This window comes from Danio aesculapii, chromosome 2, assembly GCF_903798145.1.
Source record: "Danio aesculapii chromosome 2, fDanAes4.1, whole genome shotgun sequence".
Classification (NCBI taxonomy): Eukaryota; Metazoa; Chordata; class Actinopteri; order Cypriniformes; family Danionidae; genus Danio; species Danio aesculapii.
The window spans coordinates 1417624-1432768 of NC_079436.1; the positions used below are offsets into that span (position 1 = coordinate 1417624).

At 36.8% G+C, this 15145-nt stretch overlaps 1 protein-coding gene across 4 annotated transcripts in view; it reads right to left on the reverse strand.

Annotated features, from left to right (window-relative positions):
* LOC130239377 (zinc finger protein 521) overlaps positions 1–15145 on the reverse strand; it is a 119189-nt gene that overhangs the window by 99748 nt on the left and 4296 nt on the right. For all 4 annotated transcript variants that reach the window (XR_008838691.1, XM_056470548.1, XM_056470540.1 and 1 more), the window contains exon 2: positions 609–749. Coding sequence is in view for 2 of the 4 variants with exons in the window: in XM_056470540.1 (XP_056326515.1) it covers positions 609–749 (141 nt within the window). In the remaining 2 variants the exon portion in view is untranslated. The remainder of the gene's footprint in view (positions 1–608; positions 750–15145) is intronic.

The window sequence follows — 15145 nt, forward strand, 5'->3', positions numbered from 1 at the left end:
GGTGACTCTTGTGTGCAGGGATGGAGCTCATTGTGTGTGTGTGTACCTGTGAGGTGACTCTTGTGTGCAGGGATGTAGCTCATTGTGTGAGTGTGTGTGTGTACCTGTGAGGTGACTCTTGTGTGCAGGGATGGAGCTCGTTGTGTGAGTGTGTGTGTGTAACTGTGAGGTGACTCTTGTGTGCAGGGATGGAGCTCATTGTGTGTGTGTGTACCTGTGAGGTGACTCTTGTGTGCAGGGATGGAGCTCGTTGTGTGAGTGTGTACCTGTGAGGTGACTCTTGTGTGCAGGGATGGAGCTCATTGTGTGTGTGTGTACCTGTGAGGTGACTCTTGTGTGCAGGGATGGAGCTCGTTGTGTGAGTGTGTGAGTGTGTACCTGTGAGGTGACTCTTGTGTGCAGGGATGTAGCTCATTGTGTGAGTGTGTGTGTGTGTACCTGTGAGGTGACTCTTGTGTGCAGGGATGGAGCTCATTGTGTGTGTGTGTACCTGTGAGGTGACTCTTGTGTGCAGGGATGGAGCTCGTTGTGTGAGTGTGTGAGTGTGTACCTGTGAGGTGACTCTTGTGTGCAGGGATGGAGCTCGTTGTGTGAGTGTGTGTGTGTACCTGTGAGGTGACTCTTGTGTGCATTGACGGGCTCGAACAGCTGCTCTTCCTCCTCCTCTTCCTCCTCTTCAGCACTGATGCGACTCTTCACACAGATCTCGTCCTCATGTTTACACTTGATCTCAGCAGCAGCGTCTGCATCTGAAGAAACACACACACACCAGACGGACATCAGTGCTGATCCTCAATATATCATTATAATGAACATGCACAATATCGATATCGCTGGCGCTTTATTCTTTATTAGTGAACGTCAGGCAATGTTTTTACCAGCGTGAACTAATAATAAACAGCTGATAATGAACTTGTGCATCATTTATTAATGATAGTTCAGCATTTACTGATGTGTTAGTAAAATGCTAATTCCTGTTTGTTAACATTGATGAGTAAAGACTGATTTATACTTCTACATCGAGGGATCGGCATGACCCACGGCGACTGCCTTGAGCGTAGCTGTGCATTTCTACTTCTGCGTGCTGTCTCTGTTGCTCAGCAATAACACTTCAGAAACGCTAGCTGGCAGTAGGTTTTCATGCTCCTCTGTGTCCAGTTTCTTCCAACACAGGCTCGTTGTGAAAACGTGGCCCTGCGGACGTTTCTGGAGATCGCGAATTACGTAGGCGGAGGTACGTATGGCTGCATTTCATTTTTTTTAAGTGAACGCTGCGGGGCGGTGTGACGCCGTTCCTTTTTATTTGTGCTTACCAGCTGACCGCTTACCTCCGTATGGACGGCATTCCGGCTGCAACCAGTTTGTCCTGTTAGCGCACCATGTACGTCGGCGGATTTGACATGCAGAGAGGAGTTAAACATGAAGACGGGGGTTCGAGTCCGGTGAAGAGCGGTTCCAGAAAGCAGGTAAGACAAAAACAGAAGCTAAAATATAAGTGAAGAGCAGGCTGAGAATGTGGTAAAATCTGAAAACGTGTTAAAAATAAATAAATAAATCAGACGAGGAATTTTGGATTGCTTTTGAAAGGTGTTGGTTGGGTTTAGGGAAGTGGGTGGGCGGGTCAATCGATAGAATTGGTTGGGTTTAGGGAAGGGGGAGGGTGGGTCAACCAATCGTTCGCTCAGTCAGTCAGAAAGTCTGTCAAAAAGTGAGTCGACAGCGGCCTCTGGTGGGTTTACGCTAGTTCAGCAGGCACTAATGGCGCTCGCGAGGGAAATTTGAGATCTCAAAAAGCGCACACAGCGACCTCTAGTGGATTCGCAACAACAAAAACTGCAGAAAAACGTGCCGCCAGGGCGTATTTCACGGTCTCAAGAATCGTCGTGGAGGTACGTTTTCGGAATGAGCCTGGGTTGGTTTCTTCACTGGTGTTTCGTTTTTTCTGAACGCTACCTTAGTGTGCACTATAGTAGTTACATTTTTTGAGAGGTGCACGTCAGCGTCGGCATCAGCCACAGCAAGGGCTATAAGACCGCACAAAGGCTGCACTGGAGCATACGCGAGCATCTTTAACGTTACCTCACAATGAATGACCTTTCATTCCATTAACCAACATTAACAAATATGAACTAATACTGTAATAAATGTGTCGTTCATTATTTGTTCATATTAGTAAATACATTAACAAACATTACCTAATTCAACCTTGGTGTAAAGTGTTACCAATTATTCGTTAGTTAAACGTTTAGAGTGCTTTCTAGTAGGGTTGGCTCGATAGACGATGCCCCATAGAGACCCCAGAGAGCAGTGCCCGACGGACAGTTTATAAAGGATGTACCGCTGGATGGTGTCTCACTATAGTTGGTAATTGTGATATTTAATTAATCTTGTCTCTATCTAACGACTCTTCGGTCTTGTGAATCTATCAGGTAACGTGTACACTGCTTCAATCTGTCGCTTTCACGCTTGTACTTAGTAATGTTATTGTAAACCTCAGATACTACAGGTTGGTTCCTGTTGGTTGTGCACCTTTTTTAACCAACCAAGTGTGTCGACGCCATTATAACGACACAGATCACTCTGCTTATTCATGCCAGATTCCCATGGAGAACGTGATTGACAGGTGGTCATTTGTGTGTAACTTTATTTACTTATGATTTGGTTATGTGCAATCAAAGACCATGTGGGTCAGGTAGTTGAAACGGTGGGCTACAAATAATTAATTCATCATGAATTAATTAATTATTCATAAATAAAATAATAAATTTTATTATTCAGAAATAAATAACCGCCACCTATGACGACGATGCCATCGTCCATCGCGATGTTCCACATTAGACATCATACGATGCCAAAATGGTCGACTTCGCCCTAATTTCTAGCAATAATCACATTGTATTTGCAGTTGTTGTTCCTAACAGCACCAAATGCTTGGAGACTTAATTAGTAAATTAGTTTAATAGTTAGTTTAATATGAACATTTTCATGATAATCTGGCCTACGACATGCTGAAATATTTACAGAAAATTCTGTGACTATTAATAGAGCTGTTGTACATTAACAATAGTTAACACCTGCTATTATAACTAAACTCATGATGAAAACTACAAGTTCTTTAATAATATTAGGTGATCAATTTCTTAGATGATGAAATCATAGTCCTAATCTGATTACAACAATCATAAATTTTATCTTTTAAAAATACAAACATGTATAAATATCTACTGAGTATTAGATAATAAAAGTATTAGATTAGAGAGATAGTAAAAAAGTTCAACACCGGTATCGATATTAACCAAAAGCAAAATCATTTGGTTTTCAATATGGCAATATCAATATGCATCAAAATATTTCTATTGTTGACAACACTAACTCAAATATATTCAATATACACACCTACACCTGGATGTGTATCTGAAACATGCAACTAAGTAACGTATTATCAGATTTGCAAAAATGCAGACAGCGCCCTCTTGTGGATCTGTCATCTCATACGTGCAACAAAACGCACCCGGAGCAACATTTCACACATACGCAGTCGGTGCGGTGGCTCAGTGGTTAGCACTGTGGCCTCACAGCAAGAAGGTTGCTGGTTCGAGTCTGTGTGGAGTTTGCATGTTCTCTCCGTTGGTTTCCTCCAGGTGCTCCGGTATCAACCACAGCCCAAACACATGCGCTATAGGCACCGTAGTGTATGAGTGTGTGTATAAATGAGTGTGTATGGGTGTTTCCCAGTACTGGGTTGCGGCTGGAAGGGCATCGCTGAGTAAAACATATGCTGGAATAGTTTGTGGTTCATTTCACTGTGACGACCCCTGAAAAATAAGGGACTTAGCTCAAGGAAAATGAGTGAATGAAATTCACAAAAATGTATACAGCGCCCTCTAGTGGATTTGTCCTCTGAAACGTGCGACAAAACATACCCGGAGCAATGTATTTTATGTTTTGTAAAAATGTAGGTCAGTATGCAGTAATGTTGCATCATAAGACTAAAGATGTTGTCATCAATATTAATACTGCATAAACGTCTATCTGCAAACATATCCTCAACTTACAAAAATTCCAAAAGGTAAGCAAAAGCAAAACGAGCTCAGTGAAAAATGGCCTGGACCTAGTTGTTATTTTAGGATTGTTTTCAACCTGTAAGGTCTGAACTTTACCAATCCTTCTGCAAGAGAATCCTCTAGAGACGGCGCATTGATGTGCACTGCAGCGAGGCAGATCGATAGCAGAACATCTGAGGATTTGACCGTTCTCCTGAACACACACCAGCAGCCACACAAAGCAGAGCGGATCAGGGTAAGAAAGTGAACATTACTGAACTCAATAAAAACAAATATAGAATTTAGACAATCTGTTTGGTGGCTGAGAGAGCTCAAACACACTTCAGCCTAAGAAAACACACGCATATAGATTAAAAACATTACTTATAAATTGAGAAAACATGTAGTCTTACAATTACACTACCTGACAAAAGTCTAGTCATGGATCTCAGTCGTAAGAGCAACAAATAATAACTCGACTTCTAGTTGATCATTTGGAAAAGTGGCAGAAGGTGGATTTTTCTGCTGAATCATCTGTTGAACTGCATCAATCATCACAAATACTGCAGAAGACCTACTGGAACCAGTATGCACCCAAGATTCTCACAGAAATCAGTCAAGTTTGGTGAAGGAAAAATCATGGTTTGGGGTTACATTCAGTATGGAGAGATATGCAGATTGGATGGCAACATCAACAGCCTGAGGTATCAAGACATTTGTGCTGCCCATTATATTTATTATAATTACGCACATACTTAATGTACTTCTTAAGTTTCAGGCAACGGGTTTACTCACTTTTTTAAGAAAAGCCAACTAATCCCTTTTTACAGTGAACTCGCGAGCATGAAATATGATTTGATCATTAGTGTCGTGAAATATGATGCGCTGAACTGTATTCATATGTTCACACCAGCGACTCTGACAGGCTCCAGGTAGCATCATCAGTATGAGCTTTAAAATAAACACACACGAGAGCTGACCTTTACATGAGACAAATGAAGACGCAGATCTGCTGGACTCACTCATGACCTCAATACTGCTGAACGCCACAGAATAAAGTCAGATAAAAGAGAAGCTCATCAGAATGAATAGAATAGAATAGAATAGAGGTTCATCAGTATAGAAAACAAGTTGATTAAAATAGAATAGACGTTCGTCAGTATAGAAAACAAGTTGATTGGAATAGAATAGAATAGACGTTCGTCAGTATAGAAAACAATTGATTGGAATAGAATAGAATAGAATTGAGGGCATCAGTAAAGAAAACAAGTTGAAAGAATATAATAGAATATAATAGATGTTAATCAGTATAGAATAGAATAGACGTTCGTCAGTATAGAAAACAATTGATTGGAATAGAATAGAATAGAATAGAATAGAGTAGAATAGAATAGAATAGAATAGAATAGAATAGACATTCGTCAGTATAGAAAACAAGTTGATTAGAATAGAATAGAGGGGCATCAGTCTAGAAAACAAGTTGAAAGAATATAATAGAATATAATAGAGGTTAATCAGTATAGAATAGAATAGAATAGAATAGAATAGACGTTCGTCAGTATAGAAAACAAGTTGATTAGAATAGAATTGAGGGGCATCAGTATAGAAAACAAGTTGGATAGAGTAGAATAGAATATAAGAAAGGTTAATCAGTATAGAAAATAAGTTAATTAGAATAGAATAGAACAGACGTTCGTCAGTACAGAAAACAAGGTGAATAGAGAATAGAACAATAGAATTAAAGTGCATCAGTATAGAAAACAAGTTTAAAAGAATATAATATAATTTAATAGAGGTTAATCAGTATAGAAAAAAGATGAATAGAATAGAATAGAATAGAAGTTGGTCAGTATAGAAAACAAGTTGACTAGAATAGAATAGAATTGAGGTTCATCAGCATAGAAAACTAGTTAACTGGAATAGAATAGAACAGAGGTTTATTAGTACAGAAAACAAGTTGAATAGAAAACAAGCTTTTCAGAATAGAAAAGAACAGACACTCTATTTATTAGAATAGAATTATCAGAATAGAATATGTTATTAGAATAGGATAGAAGAAGGTTATCAGAACATAACTTAACAGCATTAATTTTACCGGAATAAAATAGAAATGTATTATAATAGAAAATTATTACCAGAATAGTTTATTAAAATAGAATAGAAGTTTATTAGAATAAAATAGAACTAAATTTCTACTTGATTAGTATAAAATAGAACAGAATAAAAGTTGATCAGAATAGCAGTTTATTAGAACAGAATTATCAGAATAGAACAAAACAAAAGTGCATCAGAATAGAATAAATTAAAAGTTTATCAGAAGAGAAGTGGCGGGGCAGGTCAGATAATAGAGAGTAGAGCTGCACGATTCTGGCTAAAATGAGAATCACAACTTTGTTTTTTTTAAATCAAGGTCAGGATTTTCTCAGGATTCTGTAGATGTAAAATAAAGGTTAATATGGGTCAGCTATTATTATTATTCTCAAACATGAAACAATAATATTGATATTAGGCCTGTGTGTAGTTCTACTGTTGGTTCAAATGTAAAATATTGTAAAGACTTGGAAAGGTGGACTTGAACAGACTTTAAATATGTCCTGGTTGTTAATTCACAGTAATGACATTAGAATACAGCAAATCGTAATTCTGAAGTTGATTTCTTGTGTTTGAGACATGTGCTTGTCATTTGTCATTGACAATTTTTTCACTGGCTGTCATTATCAGAATATTTGATGATAAACTGAAGTATGAGGAGATCCTTGATCCATTTGGGCAGAAGTGACGAACTGCGAGCTTTGGATGTTTAGACCATTCTTATATTTTCCAAACGTGAATTTTGTCACTGCTTTAGAGCACACTAGCTAAAATATCCTTGAAACTAACATCTACAGTTGTTTATTTTAATTTTAATTCTTAATGCAATATTCCAAAATGTGCATAAAAATAGTCATAGCCATTTAATCTGAATGTCCAGTAATGCTCATCCAATTCCTTGTCAATTTATACCACAAACATGTCGCCTACACACACAGAGACCCCAAACAACTTCTTCATTTGCCAATAAATTGCTATTTTACCAATGCACAGACAGATTTTGTGCAGATAAAAAATGTGCTTGCCACTTCATTACAGACTCATTCTCAACCCTAAATGGGAAATGTTGCTGCTGTACGCCAGGTGTACAAAACTAAATGGATTTTTGAGGCAGGAGGAGAACAAAGACTCCCACCTGCTCCAGGAGAAATGAGTGTTTCTGGGAGGAGACTTGAGCTCTACCCCTGCGGTCTCCATTATATCTCCACTATCTGCACTTTCATTTGCTGGCGCAGAGGAGACGACCGACCCGCTGCTCGCTGGCGCTGACTGACAGAGACCAACACGCTTTAGAAACAAGTCCTGCATTTTCACTTGTAAAAAGATTTTAGGCTTCATGCTCAGAAAATGCATCCAACATCAAATGCTAAATCATCATTGGATAGAATTATTGCCAATGCACGCTTATCACAAGACTGTTATGGTGGTTTAATGGTCATCAGCATCTTAAATCCTTGAAAGTTTGTAATGTTTAGATCTTTTTTAAACATATGAACATTTTTATGTATTTATTAAATCATCTTTGCATCAAATTACAAAAACAACAACAACAACAACAACAACAACAACAACCACCGCTTCTGTGAGGCGTCTGTAATGCAGAGTTTGACTGTAAATTTGATTCTTTTGGCTGCCGTTATCAGTCTCACATTATTGTTTCCCTTTTTCTGAAAGTCTTGATAACGCCATCATGGAGTTTTCCTTTTATTATTTCAACAAATAGGATTGTAAATGAATGATTTGTTGTACTCTCCCATTCACTGCGCTCTGAGTTTACCCAACTTCTGCTACTAAAAAACCCTGAAAATGTGGAAAGGGTCCATTCACTGATGGCTTTCAACTGTAAACTGAATTTCCATCCCATATTGCAATCTGAAATCTATATGCAAATACAAGTTAATATTTGGATTTTACAAATATAAAATGCATGTCTTACAGTATATGCAACATGTTTCAAAATCTTGCAATAATGGCTGTTTGCATGGCACATTTTTATCTGAAATTTGCAAACAAATGTACCCAGAGCAAAGTTATTGTGGTTGACAATTACTGGTGATAATTATGAAGGCAAATCAGTCTCAAAAAGAAAAAAATATTCGTATTATTACAATTCCAAAATACACAAATCCAATTCGTCAATTCCAAAATACACAAATCCAATTCGACAATTCCAAAATACACAAATCCAATTCGACAATTCCAAAATACACAAATCCAATTCGACAATTCCAAAATACACAAATCCAATTCGACAATTCCAAAATACACAAATCCAATTCGACAATTCCAAAATACACAAATCCAATTCGACAATTCCAAAATACACAAATCCAATTCGACAATTCTAAAATACACAATTCGAATTCGACAATTCTAAAATACACAAATCCAATTCGACAATTCCAAAATACACAAATCCAATTCATAAGTTCAAAATACGATTCACTGACACGATACTCTAGGCCAAATCATTTGAAACCATTTATGATTTTTACTTGTGAATTGTGTATTGTATTTATGAATTGCGTTGAAATTCCGAATTGGATTTTGTAAATGTGAATTGTTCTCTATGAATTTTAATTCGTAAATGTATTATTTCTGAGACTGATCTGACCCCATAATTAGTGTGACATTAATAATACAAATCAAGACTTTAAAGGTAGGCTATAGTAGTTATATAAAAAGTATATAATCTGACTATATTTACAAATAACATGTATGACATACATTTAAAACAAAGTTCAAAATATTGTAAATATTGCAGTTTACATATATATATATATATATATATATATATATATATATATATATATATATATAGTTTTTTTTTTTTTTTTTTTTACCATTGGAGTTACATGTGTACGATTTATGAACAAGGTGTTCTTATAAACCTATTATAAACTTGTTTTTTTTTTTTTCAAATATTTTCCAAATGATGTTTAACAGATTCAGGAAATTTCTCACAGTATTTCCTATAATATTTTTTCTTCTGGAGAAAGTCTTATTTGTTTTATTTTGGCTAGAATAAAAGCAGTTTTTAATTGTTTTAAAGCCATTTTAAGGTCAATATTATTAGCCCCCTTCAGCAATATTAGTTTTGGATTGTCTCCAGAACAAACCACTGTTATACAATGACTTGCCTAATTACCATAACTTTACCCTAATTACCCTAGTGAAGCCTTTAAATGTCACTTTAAGCTGAATACTAGTGTCTTGAAGAATATCTAGTCTAATATTATGAGCTGTCATCATGACAAAGTATATATATATATATAATGCAAAAATATACAGTTGAGCTAATAATTTTGACTTCAACAGGTACAATAGATAGCAATAGCCAATAGCAAAGACGAAACTGGAACTAGTTTAACAAAATAGCTTAAGATCATAAATAGTAATAAATAGTACATCACAATGTGTGTGTGTGTGTGTGTGTGTGTGTGTGTGTGTGTGTGTGTGTGTGTGTGTGTGTGTGTGTGTGTGTGTGTGTGTGTGTGATATCCTGTCCCCTGGCTTCAGGAGTGAATGTACTTTAAATACATATGAGCTGTGGATCTCTCTCTCTCTCTCTATATATATAAAAATAAATTTTTCCCCCTCACAGAAGGCCATTTTAATATATAATGTGCTGAACAGAGGTGACAGCATTATTGCTTGAGGGAATAAATGTCCGCAGGCCGAAGACATACATCATCCGCTCGTATGCAAACACTTTCACTTCTCTCACTGACATTTACTCAGAGCTGCCCATCTGCATCACACACACCTACACTTGTACTAGGGTGATTTTCTAAGGCTGTGAATCATGTATAATAAATAATTAAGAAATTGCAAGCAAAAATAATTACAATAGAGCAACGAAAAAAGAATAAATAGTGCTTAATGGTTTTCTGGAGAGTCAAACAGTACTCAGGTATAAAGATTGAATAATGAAATGTAAAATAACACTGTTTAGTCTTTGTTGTACTAATTCAGTAAAATAATTCCTTATTAGAGTTACAAATGTTTTAAAGGACACCTATAATGAAAATTATCTTTTGTAATCAAATCAAAGCGCGATTTGAAACGTTGCGATTAGCTAAATCGCAAGAGGCTGCGATATGAAATATATATTATTTAACTTCCCCCACCCAGAGCAAATGCGTGACTGCTGTCTGAATGTGACAGTCTTACTAGCCAATTGAGTGAGCACACTTTCATTCTGCCCAATCATAATTGTGCAACCAAACTATGTGGAACGGCCTCAATAAAAAAACAAACAAACAAACAAACAGGAAAACGCCAACGAGTGGGATGATGGTGTCTGCCGATTCAGAAGCAATAATAGATGAATTAATATCAAAGAAAAACAGCACGTCGGTAATATAGGAATATCTTAGTTTCAAAGTCACAGACACCAAACAAAACCAGAAAATTTGTAAGAGCTGTAGCAGAATTGTTTCCACAGCATGAGGAAATACAACTAGCACCTAATAAAGCACCACAGGCAGCTATACAAGGAGCGTCTTGCTAAAAAGTCAACTACTGCCAGTGACATTCAATCTTGAAGCAAGCAACAGCAAAGTACAATGTCAGAGTTGTTTGATAATATAAGTTAATATCTTTTAAAGATCCTTTTTTTAACTAACACTCACTGCATTTTAGTAGTAAGAAGCTACAATACAGATTATTGCGCATTGATGGATTTGCTTTTCAGTGTTACTATAATCTTCTATGTTAAGCTGCTTTGACACAATCTACATTGTAAAAGCGCTAGAGAAATAAAGATGAACTGAATTATTGAGCTGAGGCTTGACTACAAAATTAAAAACAAAAAAATAAGTAAATAAATTAAAATAATAAATAAAAATAATAAAAAATAATAAATAAATAAAAATAAATTAATTAATTAAAAAAAAAAAAAAAAAAAAAACGCAAATCAAATCGAAATCGCAGTTTCCGTCAAAAAAAATAAGTGATATTTTCCCCAAATCGCACAGCCCTAGTCCACAGTCATACTGGAGTGATAGAAACACAATTCGTCTCTTTTTAAATTTCCTGACGTTACAATAGGATCCAAATCCCTCCCATTTTGAGGCCCACCACAACGTGGCGTAGGAGTGCAGTTTCCCCACGCACCGATTTGATTGACAGCTGCGTATTACTATGTCTCCAAAGTAACATGTATAATCATATCCGCAGTGGATATTAACGTGTATCCCGTCACATTTGCGTGAGTTTTATAATGACATTGGGTGTGACTCATCATTGCAGAAAGGCTTGAATTAACTACCTATCAAATACTCATTGGGAAAGTTCTTATAGTATTTCTCACAAACGTTACGTGAGATCTGCTTCCTTCACGTCTGTCACTGTGCTGTTTATCTGACGCAGCCGAGGCGGAGATTGAGGCACACTCTGACAGGCACGTGGGAACGGTTGGAGAGTAGAACTAGCATTAAAGGCACAGGACACAAACACAGCTACAAGATGCTCAGAGCTGACAATTCCACCATTCTGATAGCTATAATAAGTAATTTGATGGGTGTTTTAAGCTGAAACTTTACAGACACATTCTGGAGACACAAAAGACTCGTCTTAAATGTTGAAAAAGGGGTAAAATGGGTGCCCTTTAAACTTTCTTGAAAATCCTTTAAAAACACATGCAAGTGATCAAGTTTCACTCGGTTTATGATTACACCTTACACTAGCTATGTTTCCATACACCTATTTTTATGCACATTTTGCTTATGCGCATAAAAAACAGTTGATGGAAACGCCGTGATGCGCATACATTTTAAAAATGCGCATAAAAAACGTATGCGCATAACAGAGTATGATAAACTTTTTATTCGATAAGAAAAGATGCGTGTGAACTACGATGGAAATACTTTTACAGCACAAATTTCAGTATGCGCATTAAAAAAGGTCATGTGATTTTGTGATACGAGATCATGTGATGATGAAAATGTGCGTAAATGGACAAACCAGCAGGCTGAGCACACTGTAAACCAACTGAACCAGGCCCGTACACAGACCCTTACAGGAGGAAGGTGCTCAACGCAATCGCAAAGTGAAGAGCTGGGGGTGGAGGGGTAGGCAGGGGGATTGGCGGCGATCGCAAAGTGAAGAGTCGATTGGGAGTCGATTGAGCAAGAGGGGGCAACTCAGCCAATGAGGGCAGAGGGTCAGTGGCTCTAGCCACCGGGCCACCCCCCTGTGCACGGCCCTGATCTGAACTGTTGTTTTGGTCATTCTAAAACACATTACCATTTAAGTATTAGTGTTATTATTATTAATGACCTCCAGAATCAAGAGCGTCTGTGCTCCGTGTCTGACACCTTCAAACGCCACAGCGCGTTCACTGCGTGTCAGAATTGCCTTCTGAGGCGCAAGTCATTAATAAGATGAAGAAAAAACTGACGCAGCTTCTCCTACCGCAGTAAATTTTTACTGTTGATATTTGGCACCAGATAATCAGGAAGTGACGATTTTGTTCGCTTTGACTCGTTGGATGGAAACGCTGCTTTATTCGCCCGTCTTTAATGCGATAATCTAGTTTTGCGCATAAAGTTAATTCACAGTATTGGATGGAAACATAGCTAATGAGTCCACAAATCTCATATATTCTCAACTGGTGTCCTGATCAACTATAATCCCAACTCAACAGTGCATATCCTGCAGTGTAACAATTGCAGACACACATATTGCGATATCAATGCTGAAACGATATATTGTGCAGCCCTAACTTGTACAGCTATCTTTATGGGGACATCTCATAGACATAATGACCTTCATCTTCGAGTTTCAATTTACTAGAACTTCTATGTTAAGCTGCTTTGACACAATCTGTAAAAGCACTATAGAAATGAAGATGAACTGAAGTAAATTGAATAATGATGTTTCTACTGTACATATTTTCTCGTCTACCCATAAACCAAACCCTCACACAAACAATATGCACTTTGACATTTTTAAAATACTTCATTCTGTCTGATTTATGACCCCTTTTCCTCATGCAGACCAAACGAAATGATCAGAATTTCCTGGTTTGGGTACACTCGTAGGGACATTTGGTCCCCATGATGTGAGGAATACAAGTAACACACATACAAACACAGTAACATCTAACAACTGGACAATTTTACAGGCCTACATATTTCACTTTCAATCATTCATTCATTTTCCTTCAGCTTAGACCTTTATTAATCAGGGGTTGCCACAGTGGAATGAACCACCAACTTATCCTGCATATGTTTCACACAGCGTATGCCCTTCCAGCCGCAACCCAGTACTGGGAAACACCCATGCACACTCATTCACACACACTCATACACTTTGGCCAATTTACCCCTATAGCGTATGTGTTTGGAATGTGGGGGAAACCGGAGCACCCGGAGGAAACCCACGCCAACACGGGAAGAACATGCAAACTAAAGCATTATTATCTCTTCTTTAACTTTACCCTCTTAATTAGTAGTCAGTTTCTTTGCTTGATTGAGACTTGTACACACTTAAGAACTAAGAATAAATATAAAATAAATGATTAAATCAGCTTAAATCAAATAGCTAATATTTACCATCATTAATCGAATGTATTTCCCAGTTCTGCAGCTGGAAGACCATCCACTGAGTTAAACATAATCTGGAATAGTTGGCGGTTCATTCCGCTGTGGCGACCCCTGATAAATAAGGGACTAAGCTGAAGGAAAATGAATGAATGATTGAATGAATAATCTAATGAGTGATATTAGATGTCTAACCTGTCACACAATATGTGTTTGGTACATTGTGTTTTGTGTATGGGTATGTGTAAATGTGGACTAAGAGCTTGAAGTGTTTGGCGTAAATATACAGGTAATTACTGAAATAAATGCAAGCACTTTACTGAATAAAACATTCAAGTTCAACTATATACTACAATAATAAATTTAGTTGACGTAGCACAAAGAAAATGCTACATTATGTATGGTCAACAATATAAACTAGATATTAAAGTTTGAGGACAAACTTTATGGTGGCTTGAAAAGCCGAGTCTGAATTAGCATGTTACTAGCATGAATTAGCAAGTAACTAGCATGATTCTAACATAAATGAGCATGTAACTAGCATGATTCTAGCATGAATTAGCATGTTACTAGCATGTTTCTAGCATGAATTAGCATGATTCTAGCATGAATTAGCATGTTACTAGCATGTTTCTAGCATGAGTTAGCATGTTACTAGCATGTTTCTAGCATGAATTAGCATGTTACTAGCATGATTCTAGCATGAATTAGCATGTTACTAGCATGTTTCTAGCATGAATTAGCATGTTACTAGCATGTTATTAGCATGATTCTAGCATGAATTAGCATGATTCTAGCATGAATTAGCATGTTATTAGCATGATTCTACCATGAATTAGCATGTTACTAGCATGATTCTAGCATGAATTAGCATGTTATTAGCATGATTCTAGCATGAATTAGCATGTTTCTAGCATGAATTAGCATGTTATTAGCATGATTCTAGCATGAATTAGCATGTTATTAGCATGTTTCTAGCATGAATTAGCATGTTATTAGCATGATTCTAGCATGAATTAGCATGTTATTAGCATGTTTCTAGCATGAATTAGCATGTTACTAGCATGATTCTAGCATGAATTAGCATGTTACTAGCATGATTCTAGCATGAATTAGCATGTTACTAGCATGATTCTAGCATGAATTAGCATGTTATTAGCATCATTCTAGCATGAATTAGAATGTTACTAGCATGATTCTAGCATGAATTAGCATGTTACTAGCATAAATTAACATGTTACTAGCATGATTCTAGCATGAATTAGCATGTTACTAGCATGATTCTAGCATGAATTAGCCTGTTACTAGCATGATTTTAGCATGAATTAGCATGTTACTAGCATGATTCTAGCATGAATTAGCATGTTATTAGCATGATTCTAACATAAATTAGCATGTAACTAGCATGATTCTACCATGAATTAGCATTTTACTAGCATGATTCTAGCATGAATTAGCATGTAA